This window comes from Epinephelus fuscoguttatus, linkage group LG20, assembly GCF_011397635.1.
Source record: "Epinephelus fuscoguttatus linkage group LG20, E.fuscoguttatus.final_Chr_v1".
NCBI classification, from domain to species: domain Eukaryota; kingdom Metazoa; phylum Chordata; class Actinopteri; order Perciformes; family Serranidae; genus Epinephelus; species Epinephelus fuscoguttatus.
Genome location: NC_064771.1, coordinates 9,325,986 through 9,348,376, shown reverse-complemented (window position 1 = coordinate 9,348,376; position 22,391 = coordinate 9,325,986). Strand labels below are relative to the sequence as shown.

At 40.7% G+C, this 22,391-nt stretch overlaps 1 protein-coding gene across 2 annotated transcripts; it reads right to left on the bottom strand.

The window, feature by feature from the left end:
- Nucleotides 1-903: 903 nt before the first annotated feature.
- Nucleotides 904-22,294, bottom strand: LOC125880379 (SAP30 binding protein). 2 transcript variants are annotated; one of them, XM_049562768.1, is made up of 11 exons: nucleotides 22,178-22,294; nucleotides 21,436-21,545; nucleotides 18,654-18,698; nucleotides 13,502-13,541; nucleotides 7,813-7,901; nucleotides 5,687-5,778; nucleotides 5,396-5,508; nucleotides 5,266-5,324; nucleotides 4,497-4,587; nucleotides 4,075-4,158; nucleotides 1,592-1,710 (listed from the first exon to the last, which is right to left on the bottom strand). In XM_049562768.1, exons 1-10 carry the CDS (start codon nucleotides 22,269-22,271, stop codon nucleotides 4,103-4,105), a joined length of 789 nt encoding a protein of 262 aa, XP_049418725.1. In that variant the 5' UTR covers nucleotides 22,272-22,294; the 3' UTR covers nucleotides 1,592-1,710; nucleotides 4,075-4,102. The 2 variants fall into 2 exon arrangements, with proteins under 2 accessions (XP_049418723.1, XP_049418725.1); XM_049562766.1 differs by lacking the exon at nucleotides 4,075-4,158 and having other exon boundaries at nucleotides 904-1,710.
- Between the last annotated feature and the right edge of the window lie 97 nt (nucleotides 22,295-22,391).

Genomic DNA, 22,391 nt, shown 5'->3' with positions numbered 1-22,391 from the left:
CTGTATTTGAATTCCAGGCTCTGCAGAAACATGTTGAGAAACACGAACATGAACATTTGTTCATCTACTGTACCACATGCATGACTACTGTAATGGCTCAGTGGCCAAATGTTGGTATGATTCAACTGAAAGTCATACATTACTCAGGGCTATACCACAATCTGTTCTCTAACCTCTGTTAACCCTGTGGGGTCCAGTGTCACACCCAGATTTGGATCTTTCTTTTTATTCAACTTTCTTCATCCTCTAAATAGATGGAAGTTAAAGAGTATTATTGGTTTGGTTAAACATTGAGATGTCACAGCTTTAAAGCAGCTGTCATGCAGCTTTTATATGACAGTATCACTGGGAATACAGGGTTAGGTTTAGATAAATACAATTAGAACACAAGGAAGTCATTTTTGCATATTTTTGGTGTTTAGTTAAAAGACTGCACCCACATCCACTAACTTAAGGTGTGAAAGGTTATGAAAAAATATTCAAAGCTTGTAACAGTAAACAAGTGGGAAGGGCTTTAATTTTTAAATAACTCTTTTCACTTGGCCACAGGTCAGTGGGGAACTTTGGCTTTATTACACTGTCAACTTTAACCCCGAGTGGTCCTTCAGAAGTACAGAGACCTCTTAACGCACCCCCCGATGGAAGTCAGATGTGGAGACTGAGGTGAAGTAAGAGCACAAGTCAAAACTCCACCTGGAGCACACATGCATTCCCTCAGAGAAAAGATAGATACACTGTGTGCGTTTGTGGGTGTCAGCAAGAGAGAGCCAAAGATTCTTCAGTCCCGATTCAGGCCAGTGCCTGCAGTCAACAGTGCTTGTTCTCAGCGTTCTTTCATTTTCATAGTTAAACACAAAGATGTAAACAGTTTGTGGAAATGACAAAAACAGACATTAACCCATCTGAAAAGGCAACATTTGATCCATTTATTCACCATATGTACAAGTGTATAAAATCTTACCTTAGAGCCAGTCAATATGCCAATGACAAAAAATAGCTGAGGAAAAAAAAAGATGCACATGTCGAGCCATAACACATTATTGCCACAGAAGACATGAAAACTATGGATAGAAAAATAAACACTTTCAGATAATTCTACCAGGTCTGTTCGCAACACTTATTCAACCGTTGTTGCACCCTTGTTCTCTTTAACTGTCTTAAACTAACAACTGTTGCCAACATATTAAAAAAATTAATGACAGACATTTTTTATCAGCATGAGATCTGCATGCATCACACGTTAAGATTTTCAGAGGACTTGTGAGCATTTTTACCAAACTGTAAATTTGGCTTCATGATGCAGTAGTGCAGGTAGAATCCCAGAGATAGTAGGCAGTTAAGTCTTTAGATAAGTCTTTGTGTTGCAGAGCATATTTGTGGGTTGTTTCGAAAAATGCACACTGAACACCCATCAGTTCATTTGTCCTCCCTTTGCATCTTTTCACATAAATAATGAGCACAGGACAACGCAGGTCTTCCAGCATCACTCACTCTTATAGACGAGCATGTTTCTGTACATTCTGTGTGCTCACTGCTTCGCCTTCTTTAGGATGGTGCCCACTGCAGATATGACGGTGGTCTTGGTGCCGCTGGCAGTGGTTGTCACGGAAACGACGGCAGGCAGGGTCGCGGTGGTAGTGATGAGGGTGGGCTGGGCCAGGGTCACGGGGATCGCAGAGTCCCACTTGCTTTTCCTCTTCTGGGCTTCAGCTGATGAGAGGAAACACAGGGGAGGAGTGAGTCATGTGAGCTGCACAGGAATGGGTTGCCTGACACTACACTGAAGAAAGAGCTGACATTGCTAAAGTTCAGAAGTATTAAGTAGATGGCAGTGAAGCAAAACTTTTCGTTTAGGTTCTACTGTGTACACGCATTAGCACACAAATGTGCGAGCGAGTGCTGCCATCGTATTTTGCACTTTTTCACTGATGTGGCGGAACTGCAGCAAGAAACGCAGCGATGCACCAACCAAGGCAGTGAAGAAAAAGATTGCTAGCTTGCAAGCATACGTTTAAAAGATGCCCCTCTAGCATCAGTTTTGGATGCTCAGGGACAGCATGTCAATTTTCACTTGTTACATGTATAGTGTATTTTCGAAATAAACCTCTATTGTGACAGGTAAACTCCTAGGGTTTACTTCAGTTTTAGGTATAAAAGTACTTGGTTTAGAAAAAAGATCATGCTTAGGGTTAAAATAATTACATTTATTACTAGGGGTGTAACGATACACAAAAATCTCGGTTCGGTACATACCTCGGTACACAAGTCACAGTTCGGTTTTTTTCGGTACAGTAATGAAAAAACTATTAAATATCTTTTACTTATTGGTAACTTTATTAAAACATACCACCACAGCAGACACAATTTTTGAATGAAACAAATATATATAAAATCCTGCTTTTTCACATTGTTTGAATGAAAATAGAAATATAAAAGTGAAAAATAAAATCCTGCTGTTTTTTTTAAACACATTTTTGAATGAAAAATATAAATATAAATTTCTGCTTTAACAGTTTTACTCAATTAAAATAAAAAGTATAGTGCAGCTGGTCAGCTTTAAAGCCTGCTCAGATTCAGTTTTACTAGGAACTTACTTAGCTTTCCCACTTTGTTAAAGTGCAGTAAACAAAACATGCTTATATCTAAAGTGCAGCTTAAACAATTTGCCGTTGGTTATTTCTTTAGCGCGATGGTCAGGGAAACACTCTTTCTTTTAAACGACGACAGTATCGTAGTTTGCACCAGATTGCTTTTTCTAGTCGTGCCGGTTAACGTTCAAACTCGGGTGGTGTCGCTATAGATGCATTAGCATGTTAGACGTGTTTCCAACTACATACCCGACCGCTGTTCTGCAGTGTCGGCACACTGCTTTTGTCTTCTCCACTTGTTTATTTCCATCTTCGTATTTTACCCTGAAACCAAAGTGTTCCCAAACGGAGGACTTAAGATTTGCGGGTGGGTCTTCAGGTTCGTCAGGCTCACTTGCCATGTTGTCAAAATGCAAGAATGCGCTGCACAAAGTGAAAGCAGAGATTTACGGTCGGACTAGGTCCGTCACTCAATTACGTCCGTCGGGGAACTAGATATTTTAAATGGTTCGGCTCGCAAAAACGGAATTAAAATAAAACAAAACAAACAAACAAAAAAAAATAATATCCTGCGCCCAATAATTCGGTACAGGGTCATGCCGAACCGAAAGTCGCGTACCGAACGGTTCAACACAAATACATGTACCGTTACGGCCCTATTTATTACTAATGTTACGTCATGTGACCTATGTTACAAAGTTCAAATTAAATATTGATGGTTTCCTGAGTGAAAGTCCTATGTTTGTTTGACCCATCCACCATTCCTTTCTTCTATCCTAGACACACTTTCTCAGTCTTTATACAACATCTGTTGTTCGAAGTGTCTAATAATGACGAGACTCCGTGTGTGGAGCTGTGGTTTCAGACACAGAGGGCCATTGACCAAGCATCTGTATTTGATGAATTGGGAGAACACCCTGTTGTTCTCTAAATGTTCCATTAGGGACTCTGCCTAAATCTGACAGGATAATTACAAATAGAGCTGAAATACTCAAGAAATATGCATATAAAATCTGAAAAATCAAAATCTGATATTGGGAAAATAATGACAAAAAATGAATTTTAAAACTTATATTACAGTTGAATGGCCTCTGTAGCTTAAAGGAATTGAAGAAACTATTTCCCCTACCCAGCGTCTTACAAGAAGCCAAGGGGTCCTACATAAACTCATAATGTCCTGCCCAAGTGCTTTCACATGAGATTTCTGTATTTCTGTTTTTGTCCTCACTTTTATTTTCTCTAATTTGAAGAGGGCGCGGCACAGTTGGAAAAGGGCTACGTCATGTATGTCTGTGTAACAATCACAGGTTAGCTACCTTTGAATCAAAATGTGACAGTTGTGTTGATGTTTGCTTGTGCTGCTGTCAATCACCTCTCATCAAAGACACCAACACAGATGAAGCAGAATATTTATCGTTTATGCAGAAAGATTTAAAACCAAGTTTTCAGAGGCTTTAATTAATGACCATGAGGAAGGGAAACTTGCCTTGCTTCTCACTAGCATAGGTGGAGATTTAGAGAGTGATGGTTTGATGGTTCTTCATGAGTTTGTTTTTTAAATTCTTTTGAACTGCAGCATGAGAGTAAAAGAAGAAGAATGAAAGCACACTAATACAGGCTGATCTAACATAAGAAAAATCTCTCTTACAACTTAAAATTGGCTCATTCACAGTGTTTCACAGTTTATTAGACTGAATCTCATAACTGATTTTCTTTGTGGATAAGAGATAATTACATTAAACTACATTATTCTCAATGAGGAAGAACACAGCTGCTGTGGCCTTAGCAATAATGTGACAACACTTAAATCAGACTTGTGTAGGAAGTGTCATGTAAAGGACATTTATGTAGCTAGGTGCATCTCTGAAAGAAGCCCAATTTGTGAGGTGCAGCGTTGTGGTTGTTTACCTGTGGCTGTGGTGGTGGTGCTGCTGCTGGTGGTGGAGGCTGCTGTGCTTGAGGGGTTGGTGCCCTTCTTAGTCCCTGTGACAAACTCAATCTGTGAAACAGAGGAATCATTAGAACATTGATTTGATTCCTGGTGCTTTTTGATGTGTAACCATTTTAAACCAACAACAATGGTCTACTGCCACTGATAACAGAAGACGTCAAGTACTTTACTCAAGGGGCATCGGCAGTAACCGTGTTTGTGAGAAGAAGAAAGTTACTCTCTCTCTCTGTCTCATTCTCACATCAAAATCTCACTCCTCTTATCTGTAGCCTGCATACCACGGACATTTCACAGAAGAGAAACATAAAGCAGCTCCTGTAAGGTACATGTTCATTCAAGTCCACTTTCTAACCAAGGTGCAGCTGCTGGAATGCTGCTGCTGCTGCTGATCATAGCAGCGCGTATCACCTCTGAATGATTAATCAGCGTATCTAGCAAAAGCAAAAATGGCTGGCAAAGAAAGACACACTCAGGTGTTTTTAAAGTGCACATCTACTGGAGATGTGAAAAACACTGAACAACACGTATGGGCATGGCTCAGCTGTTAAAGCTGCACTGGGCTGGGCCTGAGCTGCAGTTACGAGAGCTGAACTTGGCAATGCCGATTTCTGCGTGTGTCTGATGAAGGATGTAAAGTAGAAATTAACTGCAGCTGGTGGAGACTTGCCCCTGACGCAGACAGAGGAGACAACTGACAAATCCTCTTTTTGTTGTTGTTTGACTCACCTTGGTCCGTTCCTTCTTGGCTTTCTCCAGTTTGTCCATCTCGACTTTCTGGGCTTTGGCTGAAATGACAAGAGGCATATATTAGTGTTGAGTTCTAAACACAGAGATGTGAATAAGTTAATGAACTCACCTAAAGCTTCATAGTAAGAGTCCTCTGACCAGCCATGAGGATCAAACATATCTTTTGGGTAGTTGGTTCCCAGTTCATCTATGCTGCAGAACTGAATGAGCTTCTCGTAAATGCTAAAAAACAAATAAAAAGCTAATAAGACACTTTGTTGTTCATTGTTGTTTAACAGATAGAGAAATTGAATGAGCATGTTAAGTGTTTACACCAAAGTGTATCTGGTATCATGTGTTAATAGCGCTCCGTGTGTGTGTGTGTGTTGGTTTGGGTGCGTTCCTTAGCGGAGCTGCATACCTTGGGTTTCTAAATTCTTTCTTTTTCTGGATGTGGCTGTTTGTGTCAAAATCTCCATGGAGCTTCCTCTCGTACAGCTTGTGGATCTTGTCCTGTTACAAAACAAACAAATCAATGAAGGACGTGAACAGACGCCAGGTAATCTCTCAGTGTAACACAATCAACACCTCTGCTTTGACTCAGCTTCCTCCACACTCTACATTTGGCAGAATACACTGTCAATGTCATCAAATAAACAAAACCTTTTAACGACCAGCTCTGCTGGAGCAAGGGTCAGCCTGAATGGAGCTATTGTGTATAATGTTTCTGAAACCTCTGGGAAATATTTGACAACCAGGTTCAACTGAGCCACAAGGAGCTGGCAGATGTAGCCAAGGCATCCACAGTGATAAATGAAGGCTAACATGGAAAAAGATGGAAGAAGGGAATGCTGCTAAAAATGAGAAGCTATTACTCCTTTGTCACTGTCTCCCATATGGACCCATTTTGTTAAAAATAATTGTTAAAAATAACTGCCCAACTGCCAAATCTGTCAAAATACCCTGTTCAACTTCGACACATATGGGTTGTAGCTGCTGTGGGAGTGTGAGCTCAGCGCTGGGGACAGTTGTTAGACTGAGATCTGCCTTGGTGCGCAGCTACAGTGACAGGACTAACTATTAGCACCACAGCTAACATTACCTAATGATTATTAATAAGTTTAACGAGTGAATCAAGCCTTTTCAGCGTTGATGTGAGTTATTTGGGACCTAACGGCTCTTTGTTGGACATGGGCCACTGCTGTGTTAACGAGTGCTAAATGGGAAGATGTTGAACCGACTGTCAACTAGGATGAGTGGCTCCGGAGACGGCAGCGACAGAAAGTTTACTGACAAGGCGGGGTATCTGAATGACAGAGAATTGGATCCCCAATGCAAAAAGGATTGAGAGCAGCTTTGTTTGAATGTAGATGTTTCGATAATACTTGGTAATGGGTTATTTTGGTCCATATGTTAAAACACATCAAGTATCGAGACAGACAAGAGTGACAACATGGCATCTGTAGGTCCTTGTCAGGTATATGTAAAGGGTGTTCTAGGCATTTGTTGTTTTTCGAAGGACAAATCTGAGGCTCACTGAAAACCTGAGCTCTCAGACTCTGGCAGTCAATGGAATGTTCAAACCTCAAGGTCAGAGCATGATTGCAAAAGGCAAACTGTTCATAAAATGGATACATTCCAGCGAATGGTGAAACGAACTGCAAGAAACATATTCTGAGAATTCATGTGTCTGTTTCTCCGTGCCCTAAGGGCAGGGATATCCAGGCTGTTCTGGTGACGGTGAATCATTAGTTCTTCATCTGACAGGAGGGGGAGGGGGAGTGCCAGCCCAGCGGGGATATTGCTGAGCTGTACGCTTACTAAGTCAGCTGTGTGTCCTGACGTGCCTTGGTTCCTCACAGAACGAACCTTATTGCAGCTAGACGCACCAAATGCACAACAGCGAGGCAGGAAGAGAGCAGTGCTGGTGATACTAAATTGATAGAAGATGACACTGTGTGTTGGTTTAATTACAGGGGTGAGTCTCAGGATTTATGTAGCCACCAGAATTTTTTTCTAACCCCAGAGGGAACGAGGGAAACTTCTAAATTATTCACTTGGCGTGGAGAACAGGTTATTTTGACTGCATCAACATCAGGATGACTAGTCTCTGGATGAGATAGCTTTTATCCCAAAACACCTTAAACTTTAACTCTTGACTCTTGAACTCACGTATGCCAAAGGGGAGAGCACAGACTGTGTTAGGAGCTGTGGCAAGTCTTCATCTTTTCGTAGGATGAATTTAATACTTGAAAAGTTTCCACAGTACATAAAACAAGCCTACAGACATGTTAAAACACACAACACATGGCACCAGGACTATTCTAGCAAGCTTTTAAAAACACCCACAACCCCAGTTAAACCCACACGCCCTCTCCTCTGGTCTGATTAGCAGAAATAACTGTGGCCTTCGTGGTGATATAAAAACTGCTTGCAAGAGATGATAGCAGCAGTATATTGGGTGTAAGTGAATAGTTTGCTACAAGCTCTGCAGTGAAAGTTATGTGGTTAAGAAACATATCATAATAACAGTGGAGGTGTGTCTACCTGTAACTGGGTCGAGCAGCGTCCAGGGGGCTCGGGGGGGATCCTGATCTCATCCGGTGACATGTTGCGCACTTTCTCTGAGAACAGGGCTGGCAAGACACAAAAGCAACATAAACATGAGCGCTTATGTGATTTCACTTCAGTGGCTTTTCCCTCTCTTGCATGTTTTTACATGCTGAATAAGGATTAACTGAGAAACCACTGTTACACAAACACAATAAGATTGAAGCAAATCTGTTTTAGTGTTGAATTAAGAAATGACAAATGAGAAGAAAGGTGGGATATGGATATGCACTGGAGAATAAACTCAGTTAATCAAACAAAGGTTCACTGTGTGATAAGCAAACATTGCTGGTGAATTCCTGAGCATCCCGTTGTTCATCATAGTCCTTAAGTGTATGCCAGTGGTTTTTATAGGGCAGGGTGGTATGAGGAGTGCACATCCCAGGCAGGGAGTGGCTGTTGTTGGGGCTTGTAAGGAGAAGGGTGGCTCCTCTCCCCTCCCTCCCTTTGGACCCGTCCCTTGTTTTGCTCTGCTTGCTCGACTTGGCTCCCTCTGCTTTCTCTGACTGCAGGCCAGGCATTCTTCAGTGTCACTCTACATCCCAGTCAGACAGATAGTCTTTACAGTCATTCAATGCTGTCAATCATGCTGCGAATAAGTGCTGCAAGCTGTGCACTGTGTGTGATTGTGTGTGTGTGTGTGTGTGTGTGTGTGTGTGTGTGTGCGCGCGCGCGTGTGTGCACAGGTATAAATGCAGGGGCTCGTTCATGGTGATATTCTACACGGATCACTGACATGTAGAAACTTGACGGGACACGAGAAGATAATTTTCTGAAGTGCTGCCTTTTAGCTTAGCCTTAGCAAACACTTCATCCATCAAAACACAAGAGGAAAATTCCACAGTCACAAACTCTTACGCTTCCAGCAAACAGTGATGTGATCAGGACATTTTTGTGTTTTGTTTAAACAATTACATTTTTTTTTGAGAATTGTATAATATTAGCAAAGTTTTTTACACTTTACATAAACAAATCTGAACTTTTTTTTAATCAAAATCCATTTAATTTGTCTAAAAGAACTGTGACCACAATATGTACTAGGTGGAACAGTTTACAGTTAAAAACTGCTGTGCTCTGACCTACATGCTAATGTTAGCATGTTCACAATGACAACGCTAACATGATGATGTTTAGAAGGTAATGTTAACCAAACGAAATGTCTGAGCGTAGCATTTTAGCAGTTGCCACTAAACACAAAGTGCAGCTGAGGCTGATGGGAATGTCATTAGTTCTGCAGGCATTTGGTCATGAATAGCTGTAAAAAAATTTTTATTGCAATCAAAAAGTTGCTGAGAAACCATAGCTTAAAAATTAACTTGGCAGCTTGCAAAACCATGTGGTGGAGACAATTTCTAATTGACCTCAAACATATCTTTGGCATTTCTAGACTGTAATTTCTTGTTACTCATCTGCAGACAGATTTGTTTTTTTACAGATATATCATATATGCTTATTATCCATCATATGGTGCTGCAGACATAAAATACATACTGGGGATGAAAGATATTGCATTTTTTGCCAATATCCAACATATTTTATAATTCATTTTGGTCAGTGCCAATACATGCACATATTTCTTAACACCTAATAGCAGAGGACATCAAGTCTCTCCTGCAGTATGATTAACATGGTATTATGTCTACTCTTACTGTGATGGCCCACTGTGACAGTACGTTACGACTGTACATCATTATTCATTTGCTGAATCTGTTTTCATTGCACTTAGTCGCATTTACCTTTTATTAATACACTAACTAGCTTTCTTAAGAGTAAAAACTTTTCTGTGATATTTAGAGAATTTTTCGAAATTTTGTTATTTGCCCATTTAAAATGTGCATATAAACAGCTGGATGGAAACTCACCTAATGTCTATGGCCTGCATGAGCTCTCATGTTACGGCTGACTGACAGGAATATATGATTTGCTTCATGCATGCATGCTGAAAATGTTGATGTTGTTGTCACTGTTCAGCCCAACAATTGTGTCCAAGAACAGGTTCAGTAGCTCTGCATGCTGTCTCTCTATACTGGCTACAATACGTCTGTTGACATAAATATTGCTAGTCCACAGTGAAGCAATCCTTCCCCGTGGGACTTTGCCAGAGCTGAACTTTGGAGTGTTTGTCTGCAGACGGGATGCTGTTGCGCACTGACACACTCTTTCCACCAGTCCCTCCCTTCAGTATGTTCCTTGGTCTGGTAGTCATGCGGGACCACAAATCTACATGTGGAGATACTGACTTGTCACCCTGAGCTCTCTTATGTCTGGAAAGTTCAAAGGAGGAGCAGGACCCCACCCTGCTCCATTTGTTTCACCGCTGATAAGGTTCTACCACCGAGGCAAATGGGGCAGGGCGTCGCCTTAGACACACAAGTAATGCAGAGCTTGCATGTATGCATGTTCACACACATATTTGACAGCAAAAAGTGAACAGGTATGCTGTTGCATGAAGATAAATGGTTCCATGCATGTAACTAGTCTGTATACCCTGTGTCTTAAAACACAGAACAAACTGTAGCCTCCAACAATACAAAAACCTGACAAGGCAAGTCTGATGAGTCACGGGCATTAGGTGGTAGCTTGGTATTTCACTTAACTCTCTCACAGACACACACATGCACACACTATCGCAGACAATTACACACTGTAGCTGCAACAGGGGCTTCACATCGTGGAAGCCTGCTAATCTACTCGAGACAACAGAAGATTAGTTGATCATTTCAAAGCCTTGTTGGACAAACTCTAATTTAAACACTAAAATAAACTCCGTAGCCTCCACAGTAGCAAAGGAATAAATCACAGTAATAAATATCCCTGTTTAATTCAGCTCGGAATAAGAGGAATATTCTCATATAACAGCAGTACTGTCAGGACAGACATGGAGACACAGAGTAACACAGAGACAGAGAACAGATTATACTCTGCAACAAAATTGCCATCTGTCCTCCGACAAAACAGACCGAAGTCAAACTCTGTGCCCTGAGGGTCTTTTTGGATGGACAGACAATGTCTGTCTCTTCAGTGAACAGACAAAGAGCTGTCTTCAGCCTGCTGACGGGAGGCCTTTTGCCAGACCCACTGTGACATTTACTGACAGACGAGTCAGAGGAGCCAAGCTCTGCTGCAGTAATGTCAAGTGTCCAGGCCCAGGCTATGAGTCACACCCCGCCACTACAGTGCACTGATAGTGCTGGTGGCTGTTTTGTAAACTAAAAATTGCTCTAGTGCATTTCCCTTTCCAATGCGACTTCTTTTTATGGCTGCAGCAAACCAGATGAGTGGAAGTGATGATGATAGAGGGAGTAAATCTGTGGGCGGAAGCCACCAAATTAATTCAGCTACTGCTGCTGTCTGTCCCATGTGTGCTGGAGGAGGTCCAGAGGGAGGCTTCTTTCTTTAGGACACATTTAGAATACAATATGAGCATGCAGAGACGGAAGAAGATGTGAGAAATTAACTTTCATTAACCTATTCATTATCAAATCAGCTGAATAAATCATCTCCTCCTTCAGGGCTCGAAAAACTACTAGAATTTGCACTTAACTTGGTTCAGCTACCAACTCACGCACTGACCATAAGACTCATGCAACTGACTTTTCACATGCTCTCACACCACAGTCTTTACGCGCCACGCATCCTACTCATGCAGTGAAGAAAGATGTTTATAACAGATAACATCACAGAGAGAAAAGAAGATAAGAACAGTGCAAGGACAGACAGACAGACGGAACAGAACGGCACAACAGCAGCACCGTATGTAAACACTGCGGTCAGGGCAATTGCAGTTGCCAAACTGTGGTGAAGTTAGTTCAAAGTTGGATACTGGACATTCAGTCTGGACCCAGCAGTTCAGTGAGCTCACCTTCCAGCCCTCTGTTTAACTGCCAGAGGGATCATCGGTGTATTACTGTTTAAATACTGGTAACACGAAACGGATGTATTTTCAGTACTAAAATCATGAAGCTGTTGGTAATTGAAGTATAAAGGGTCAACATTCAGTCTGTAATAATAATTATTTCATTCATTGATATGAACAAATATTTATATAAAAAGGAACAGAAGAAGTCGCCAAAGAATTCCTACTAGGACTGGAAAAAAAAAATCCTTTCATATTAGGTTTGCTAAGAAGCTGCTCAAAATGTTCCTATGACCATATAAAATCTCAAGTCCTTTCACTGTACATTACTGTAATTTCAGTTGGATCCAGCCATGGAGAAATCGCAGATAATAATGATGCAGTAAGAAAAGGGGTGCAGGTAAGTTACATGCACTGACAAAAAAAATATTTCGAGCCCTGTACTTGGAGCCATTTAGATATTCCTTTCAAAATAACATCATTTCTCTCCGAGGATCATTCAGCAACACATTATTTTAATTAATATAATCACTTCTACACCCTCATTGCAACACATTATTATATGTGTAGTTTCTGAGGTTATTTTGCAGTCACATGATGGATGAGGAATCGCAAGCATTGCATAATCTGTAATAATCATCAACAGCAGAGTGTGTAGTGTCAGTGCTAAAAGTTTATGGTGTTTATCAGACTGCTGTGTGAAAAGCCACTCCCTGTATCACTCATATCCTGTCTGATGCTCACTCACACACCTGTACAGGTCAGTTATTACTCACTAACCGCTGCCAGCTGCCTGGGTCATAACCCATCTGTCAGTCGGTGGACAAAGAAGCTTTTATAACTCACCTTGGTCTAGTTGGTGATTCACAGATTTACTGCACCAACACCCACAATAAAACCTAGAAGTCTTACTCTTACACTGTATCCTGTTTTATATTTCTTATCATACATGCAAACACATCCAGAAGTGGGTGTTATTCTGTATGGTTGTTATTTTCATCAATGACTAAAGGCTCAGTCATTTCCCTAAATAGCTGATTAAGTTCACTAAGTTAAATTTAAGACTGTTAAAACCTTTTTAATACCATATAGAGTAGGGCTGGGCGGTATGTCCTAAAATCAATATCACGGTATTATTTTGGGGGGATGCGGTGATGGAATGATATCGCGGTATCGTCTTCTCTCTCTCTCTCTTTTTTTTTTTTTTACACCTTAAATAAAACAATTTAAAAAGCCATACAAGACTAGGATGGAAACTATTTCTCGTCCGGCCGGCAGCTCCCGGGCCCCCTTCTCCTGTCTGTCTGTAGAACTTCATGTTAACCGCTATTGGTTTCCAGAACTAAAATTTTCCCCCTTGGTACCTACTCTGAAATAGAAGCTTAAAAAGCTCCACAAAACGACGTTCTAAGAACTATCATTGTTCCTACTTCTTGCAGTGAAAACGCAAAAAATGGGGGTTCTTAGAACTATGAAAAAGTTCCTCCAGTCCAAAAACGCCTTTTGTCTCAGAATAAACTGCAGTGCCTATGCTCACTTTAATGAAAGACCATGTCAGCGAGTGCTAAAGTGTGGCACGCTGATGTGTTTTTAAAAGTTTTAGGACAACGATGGAGCTCTGAGAGGAAGAAGATCTATCAGGCTTTTGTAACGCTCACATTGCTTGTCAGTGGGATCGATTTGTTGTTGCCTTTTTTAATGGGATTTATTGACAACAAGCAGCAGCCTTGTGTGTGTATGTGAACTCTCTATTTGTTTATGTGTACTCACCAACAAGTTCATTGGGGTCCTTTTTTTCTGCTTCTGAGATCTGTTTAAAAAAAAGAGGGAAGAGAGGGGAAGAAGAGAGAAACAGAGAGAGATACACAGGATATTAAGGTCTCCTCTGATCAGGAGAATGTGAACATCAACCCTCGGTGAGGGGAAACATTAACAACACCAGTGACGTATTATAAAGCCATGTTCCCAGCTTGGATTTAGCTAATGACAGTGGATTACAAGTGGGTTGGTGTGGTGAACAGGCAGTTATTGAGAAAGATGTGGAGCTGGAAACAAAGGCTCATTCCATTTATACCTGAAACCTACAAATCACAGATGCTAATGCATCAGGTTGAACAGAATAGAAGCTGACAGGAGAATGGTTTCTCAGAAGTAACAGAAACCAGAATAGTAAATCTGGGCAGTTTCCAGTGAATGCCCGAGCTCAGCAGGGGGAGGAGGAGTCTTGTAAGGCTTCTAAAATATGCTGCCTGTTGTGCCAGCTCTGTGGGCATAACACAGGTTCGGCACAAAGGAACAGTGCTGTTATTCACGGGCATCATGTCGTTACCTAGCAACTGCACAGGCACATCAGAGAATTGTCCTGAAGCTGGCCAAATCACGAGGAGGAGGACAGAGAGACGTGGAAGCGCAGCAGAACCCCCTGGCAGATATCCAACCCCCCCCCAAAATTAATAAATGGCACCTGCTGCTTGAGACAGAGCCAATCAAATATTCTTCAGTTCACTAATCCACATCTGAAGGTTCTTTCCCATTTGGGCGTACTTCGCAGGGAGGTCAGAGGTCACACTAAGCTATAAAACTGCAGACACCTCTGTGTCTCCAAGGTTTGTCTGGATAAAGAATTTAAATTTTGCTGCCGAGTACAAATCCAAGCCATGAGGAGAATTCATGTTAAATGCACAGACAACACCCGTGTAAGAACAGTGTCATGGGATCAATTTTCAAAGTTTCCAAAAAATGTTTTGACTTTTTTGGAGGCTTTTAAAGGCTCAATCCCATTTCTTATGTTTAGCCCTACCCCTTGTTTCTGAGTGTCTTCTGGCCCCTCGGAACAGAGATACAAGGGGTGGTGGTTGAAATCTCCCCCTATGAAATGGAACAGCCTTTCAAGACCCTGATTCGTCATTGGTATCATCATCTCCATTCATGGCTATTAGGTACACTGAAGCTACTATGGCTGGCTAGGTATTATCAAGATGATAAGTGCCATTTATCTGATCGACAAAGAAGAGCATGGATGCTTGCAATTTGTTCACAATTTAAGTTTTGTGCCATCAGTCAATCAAACAAGTCCTCAATTAAAAAAGAACACTGCTTCAATATCAGGCTACTAGCAGTGCTCTGCAGGCTAACATTGGTAAGTGGTGGTAACAAGAGCAGCAACTTTATTGGTGGATTTATGTTATGACTGTTACAGAGAAAAGGTATGTCCATAATGCAAAATCAAATACAACTACAGCAACACAAACTACAGCCTCCAAAATCACCATACAATGAAATCAATACTCCAAACACATTAACACACCAAGTTCAGTTTACTATATTGAGCAGTACTATTCAGCCTGTGAAAACAGCTGTTTACTGTCTGCTGTCACTCTGGGGGGGAGCTTTCTTAGGTCTGACAACATAACCCTGATGATGTCACAACATAAAGCCTGCATCACAAACTGGAAGTGTGGGGTTCTAAAGATGTGGGAACTTTGTAAGCGGCAAACTGAATGAAATATGCTGTCAGGTTGCATTATGGGAAACGTAGTATCTGCTATTTTAGAGCTTGACTCCCACAAGAGACTAACAGTCAGGATATGTCGGCATCTGCTGCTTCATTTCTCCCCCCATCTGTCATCTGTTTTGTCTATCTTTTTCTGTCTGTCTCTCTTCCCCCACCTTAATGAAAATCCAGTAGAAATTTGTTTTAGTAGCCCTTTACACACGTTTTAACACTAAATTACTGTTTATTTTCCAATTATAGAACTATGAGAACATCAAGTCTTAGTCTGTGGTTTCTATATGACAGAGGTGGGACTAAGTCATTGTTTTGCAATTCACAGGTAGGTCTCAAGTCCAAAATCAAGACTGACAAGTCCCATATCAAGTCCCAAGTTCCAAATTTTGAGTCCTAAACAAGTCATAATGTGCTCTTTTTTGTTTGGTAGAAGTTGTGGCGTTGCGTTGGATTGAGTGTTTTTAAATCAAAAGGTTCAAGTCCAAGTGAAGTCATGAATCACTGGCGTTAAAGTCCAAGTCGAGTCTAAAGTTATCAAATTTGTGACTCAAGACCAAGTCATGAGACTCGAATACACACCTCTGCTATTTGAAAAGTACAGAGATGGGGTCTTGTGCATCTACTTACAGTTAGAACTCACAATGCTTACATTTTTTTAAATTATAAAATTAAATAAATCGATCAGTAGGTCATGATTTTTATCCCAGAAAAAGGCCTGTCTTGCTCAAACAGTACTGTACTAAGACACAGTGTTACTTTGAGTTAAATGCTAACATCACCATGCTAACATATTCATAGACACAATGCCATCATGCTGATGTTTAGCAGGTGTAATATTTACCAGGTTCACCATCATAGTTTAACACTAAACATTAAGTAAAGAATAGGCTGATGTCAGTTTTGCATTCACTTGATCATAAATCACAGTATCTTGAAATCGACATTTTAACCTGATGATGGCCTTTTAGGAAAAGGCATCACCAAAGTTATCCTCTATAAACCTTTATTGTCTGTCAAAGATTTCACAGCAATACATCCAATAGCTGTTAAGATATTTCAGGGGAAGGGAGACCTTGCTACTCACTATGATGCCCTTCTGCTCAACTACTGCTGCATTTCCACTGCATAGTATGGCAAGGCTCTAATCATCTCGACCCGCTCTTTATGGTTTTCCTTTGACAAAAGTTGTGGATAATACCTGGTACATTTTTCGGTTCCAATAAAACTGAGCTGAAACTAGAAAGTAGAATAAAACACTGCAGACCACCGATTGGTCAGAGAAAATCCTCACTTACAGGACACAGGACAGCCTGCACCAATCCACCATTATTGAAAAGCCAAGCTACCACTATTGACGGACTCAGGTTTTAAACTAGAATTACTGCCTTGCGGTTGTATGCCTCTGCCAACAAGTCCAGTTACAGTTTAAATCCATGCCTGTCCAGACTCATATGTAACCATGACGGAAGACAAAGCATTCAAATATGGATGTTGCTATGCTACACACACATCTTCAACCAGGCAGCACAGAGGATCTATGCAATCACCAGTTTTAAGATGGGCACCCAAGATTAGTGTTACCAATTCAGTATCTGACCAAAAGTCTCCCCTTCTGTTCCTGAGTTATGGTGTTGAATTATGGCCATAAGAGTTTCTGTAGAACATTATGATGTCGCAGTGAAGTTGACCTTTGAACTTTTGGATATAAAATTTTGTCACTTCATCATTTTACCCAGTTAGACATTTGTCCGAAATTTTGTCCTAATTAGTATATAATCAATGTTCACATGTTCTGGGAGGTCACAGTGACCTTTGACCACCAAATCGAATCAGTTTATCCTTGGGTCCAAGTCAACGTTTGTGCAAAATTTGAGGAAATTCCCTTAAGGCATTCTTGAGATACTAAGTTCACAAAACCAGGATGGGCAGACAGACAACCCAAAAACACACGCCGTCAGCCATTGCTGTTGCTGGCGTGGAGGCATAACAATGGCTGGGTATGTCAAGCTTTACATAGCTCAGTTTAGTCGATAGTTTCAAGTGGTGTCGCTACGGTGATCAGAATCCCACCTACACTGAGGGATTACTATCTGCAGTGGAAAACTAAATAGAGGAAAGGAACGGCTACAAAAAGTGAGCTGAGTTTAGTCGAGCCAAACCATGCAGTGAGAACGTGGCATATAAAGCATACACAACAAAGACGTCAGCTTTATCAAAAAGAGAAACACTTCACAAAGACCTGCTGGCTCGAGTCCTGAGATCACACCACTATCTGCAATCCGGCAGACAATTCCCCCGACATAAATGTTTAAACTTAATCAGCCAATAAAAGTCTTGCAACACCGTATAAATAATAAATGTGAAACAAAGCTCTTTCCCAAAGTTACCGGGCAAAAGGCCACAGCCGTATTTCAAAGATGCCCTGAGTATTACATTGCCCTGGTTAAATAAGGCCCAAGTATTGTGTTGGTGACCTTCTTATGTACAGTTAGCCGGCACTGTATCAAAACACCAACTGCCATTCACAGCCAACAGATAAGATCTTGTCAACTAATAAAGCTGAAACAAAACCATCAACACAACGCCTAACATCATCATGGTCTTCTGCTGCTACAGGCTACAATACACATCACGTGTCAGTCGAACTGTGAGCTTCGTAAATGGCCTAGTCAACATAATAGTTATCAATTTACAAAGAAAACAACATGGTTTCCATGACTTCCCTGGAAGTGTTGTTTCTCTTTCATGAGAATATTGCTCCACATGTTGATTCTTGTATTATTGGGAAATCACAAGATGTCGCACAGTCTTATAATAAGCATATCACAAAATCCTTACATTGCCAGCGCTGTTATCTCTGCTTCATGGCATATTAAAGAGACAAAAAACAATAAAACAACAGTTTATCAGATGATTATCAATCAAAGACAGGTTGTAAAACAAAGCCTCAGACAGAGCAGAATCTATCTCCTATTGTTCCTGCTTAATAGGTTTGTGACTCACTCTCACCTCACTGACCTGTACCAAACAGCGCAGCAGGAAGCTGGCATGCTGTCCAGCGCGCGCTCTCTCTCTCTCTCTCTCTCTCTCTCTCTCTCTCTCACACACACACACACACACAAAGCAGGGTGGGGTTAGTACGGTGCGCAGGTCCAAGCAGTGTGCTCTGAAAAACAACACTGTAGCTCTTTACTTCTGAAGCAACTCGCACACACTCACACTGACCTGGTTTTACCTACATTTAATTTGAGCTTTCAGCTGACATACATAAACCCACAGCACCATCTAGTGACCATGCTCCTTCATAGCATGTGATGGCAGCTTTAAAAGTGCCATCCCGTTGGGTTAGTCACATAACACATGAGAGCCTTTTCTAAATCCAGTCCATCCCACACCATGTGGGTGTTCAAATACCTCAACATCATCTGCGTCCCTCCCCTCGTCAGATTCGTCCATTTCCTATAAAAACAAAAATGCAGAGGGTTAACACCGTAAGGATCAAAAGGAGATCATAGAGCAGGAGGGGAACCAGGCAGCAGTACAGACCGGATGACAATCAGCACCCAGCGATGGACTGCAAAACTGTTCAAACCTTTTGTTATTTAACACTAGTTCTAATTCTCCTGTCTTTGTTAAAGGAACATTTCAAACATTTTCTGGAACCTGTGTGACACAATAAAAAATACATCACCCCCAAAATGACCAGTTGTATATCAATTACTCACCCCCTGTTACATTGAATTCATGTATAATTTTTGTCATGCCTCCATGGTGAACTGAAAATCCAAAAACTGAGAAAATCCTTGGATTTGAAGTCATAGGGGTCTACATATAAAAACAGCAAAACTATATCAAAACATCCGTTTACAAACTCTCACACAACTCGTGCAGTATAATCTAAGTCTCATTTATCCAGTCGTATGCTCAATTTTCCCAAACACATGCATTTTCACCTTATATTTAAAACAGAACTGAAAGTTAAACTTATCTATGCTCTCTTCAAAGCCAGACTCCTTTGACAAAAACAGCGATTTTACCTTGCTGAACACAGGAGCTGCTGGTCTACCACTGCCTTGATCTGTAGATTGTTTGTGTTATTGTGTGACTTCGCTGAATCTGAATGAACCTCTTATACACTAAAGTCACACAATATCACTAACAAACTAACTGATCAAGGCAAAAGTAGACAAGCAGCAGCGGTGTTCAGCGGGGTAAAATTACTGTTTTTGTCAATGGAGTTTGGCTGTGAAGAGAGCATAGATATGTTTCACTTTCAGTTCAGTTTTAAATTAAGCAACTGGTTAAACGAGACTTGGATTATTTTGCACAAGTTTTGTGAGAGTTTGTAAACAGTTGTTTTGATATAGTTATGCTGTTGTTGAATATGTAACCCTATGACTTCAATTTATCAGGAATTTTGTCCGTTTTTGGATCCTTCGTTCACCACGTTCACAAATTCAACATAACACAAGGTGAAAAACTGATAAACAAATAGTCATTTGGGGGGTGAATTATTCCTTTAAAGCCTTTACACAGAAGGCACAAGTATCTGTTTGGACTGTTCAAAAGTAACTTTAAAGGGGCACCTCACTAATTTTACGTAAGCTCAGTTTTACAATATTTTCTGTGGCTCTGGAGGGAGGTTTCTTAAGTCTTAAAAATAACACTGATGATGTCATCAGGGTCATCTTGGCTGCATTATGGGAAATGCAAGATTCAGTGTTGTTGGAGCTTTACCCATACTAGTGACTAAAGGTCAGGATATCTTGGCCTCTGCTACTTTGCTCTGTCTCTTGTGGGTCACTTTATGAAACTGCAATACTAAAACACTGAAGTACTCCTTTATTTAAAGCTTTTGGACACCATTACTGTTTGACACTGTAACAAGATTGCTTTTACAGTGTCTGAAAGTGCTTTGTACATCGTCGTAAAAGCTGACAGGCTAAAATAAGTAACCAGAAAAATTCAAACCCCAGTATAATGTCGTATAAACCAATAAACATTTTGTATATCTATGTTAGAGTAGTATTGATTACACTGTATGACTTTGAGGGAGTAATTATGTTGTTGTACTGATATGGTGTTTTTAATTATTTTTGCTGCTTCATTTACTCAAACGACAGGAACAAAACATTAAATCATCCATCCATATAATGCAGTCAAATAAAACAAGTGACGCATGACAGACTCAGACATTACCAGTAAACACACAAACTACTACGACCAAACTCTCTGTGCAAGCCTTTAGTTCAGCAGGCATGCAAGAAGGCATACAGCACTTAGCCCCAGTCGACCATGTTACAGTTAACCATGTATTTAAAAGCAGTAACAAGCAGTAACGCACGTACAGATATGATATGAAATGCAGGTTCTCTTTCAAAATAGAAGTTTATCATTGTAGCATTTCGTGTTTGGGTCCATAAATTGTAGTAAACAAAATGCCTATCACAATCTCCTGAAGGTGATATCCTCAAATGTGTTTTTCTTTCTAACTCACGGTCCAAGCCCAAAATCTATTCACTTTAAGACATTAGAGAACACAGAAAAGCAAAATATCATCACATTTAAGAATGAATTTTTGGTGTTTTTACTGATCAATTAATTCTCAAAACACTTGCAGGATTATTTTCTGTAGATTAACTAACTGATTAACAGCATTATCAAATAGAAAATAATAATAAATAAATAGAACTCTAGTTAGGCAAGCATTTTCTTTACATTTGGATAATGGATTATATCTTTAATATCTGAAATTTTGGTTTCACTTCAGTGTAAGGCTGAATATTTAAAAACCTTGATCAAGATCTGGCTTTCAAGATCCCTGTCACCCTACACTAGTACAATCATGTATTGATTCAGTTTGATGATTACACACTCACTACAAAAACACATCTGATTTCGCATACGATGCAGCTACTGCCACAGCAAGCATCAGTGTAATCCTGTCAGCCTCCTCATCCCCCAGAGTTCAATAACCACTCAGACTCAGTGAAGTCATTACATCCCACCATGAGCATGTCAGAGAGTACCATATTCTCCCACACCACCCAGTGCTACACCTTTTCTCTCACTTCAAACACGCAACCAAACATCAGTGGAATCCAACTGAATGGTCAATATAAATTAAACTGAGAGTACATCATGTTCCTCTCAGCAAGAAACACATTTTCAAAAATCCTATAACTCAAATACTGACCGAGTTGCTCTCTCTGCTGTCTTCATCTCCAGACACCTTATCATCAGCATCCTCAGTCCGGTTCAGGTCATCATCCCCATAGCCGTATACCAGACCACTTCCACGCCCCGCTAGAGATAGACAGACAGAGGAGAGAGGCACAGTCACTCACCACACCGATAAATGTAGCACAAGAGGCGAACAACATCACTGGCAGCAGTCACTGAAATATGACGAACTGAAGTCAAACTGGCAGGGCATCAGAGCATCTCCATTGAAGAACTGTACCAGTTAATTTTCTCTCTCTCTCTCTCTCTCTCTCTCTCTCTCACTCACACACACACACACACTTAAAAGCACTCAGGATTTAACATTAAATCCTAAGATTACACTGATTTGTAAAACTGGAGCTAAGAAGTGACACCACTAATTTTACAGCAAAACGACAAACACCTCTGAAGACCTTCACGTTTCTTTTATCTAACGTTGTATGTGCCAGGGGAGACTCAAAAAGGCCAAAACAAAACTCCGCTGAATTAACTTTACATTGTTTAACTGCAGTTTTATTTATTCATAACTGCAGTTTTATTTATTCATAACAAACACGTCTTGAATATATCGGACGTGGTCTGTAAACTAGCTAAGCTAGCTACAAGCTAACGTTAGCTACCACATGAAAAGCCGGGGTAAGATTCGCACAGCAACAAACAGCTACTTTTAGCCACTAATTAAAGACACAGCTATAAAATATATTATAATATACCTGTCTCTTCTGGCTCGGGGTCAGAGTCAGGCTCTGAATCGTCTCCATAGTCCGCCAAAGAGGAAAGCAGAGCACTCTTTTTACCGCTCGCCATTGCTGCTCTATGCGTCGCATAAACGCCGGTCGCAGAGTAATAACGTTAGTGAAATTGTATGACGTAAACTCAGTGCTGCACCGGGAGATGTAGTCCTTATGCTTATATGGCGATGCCGAA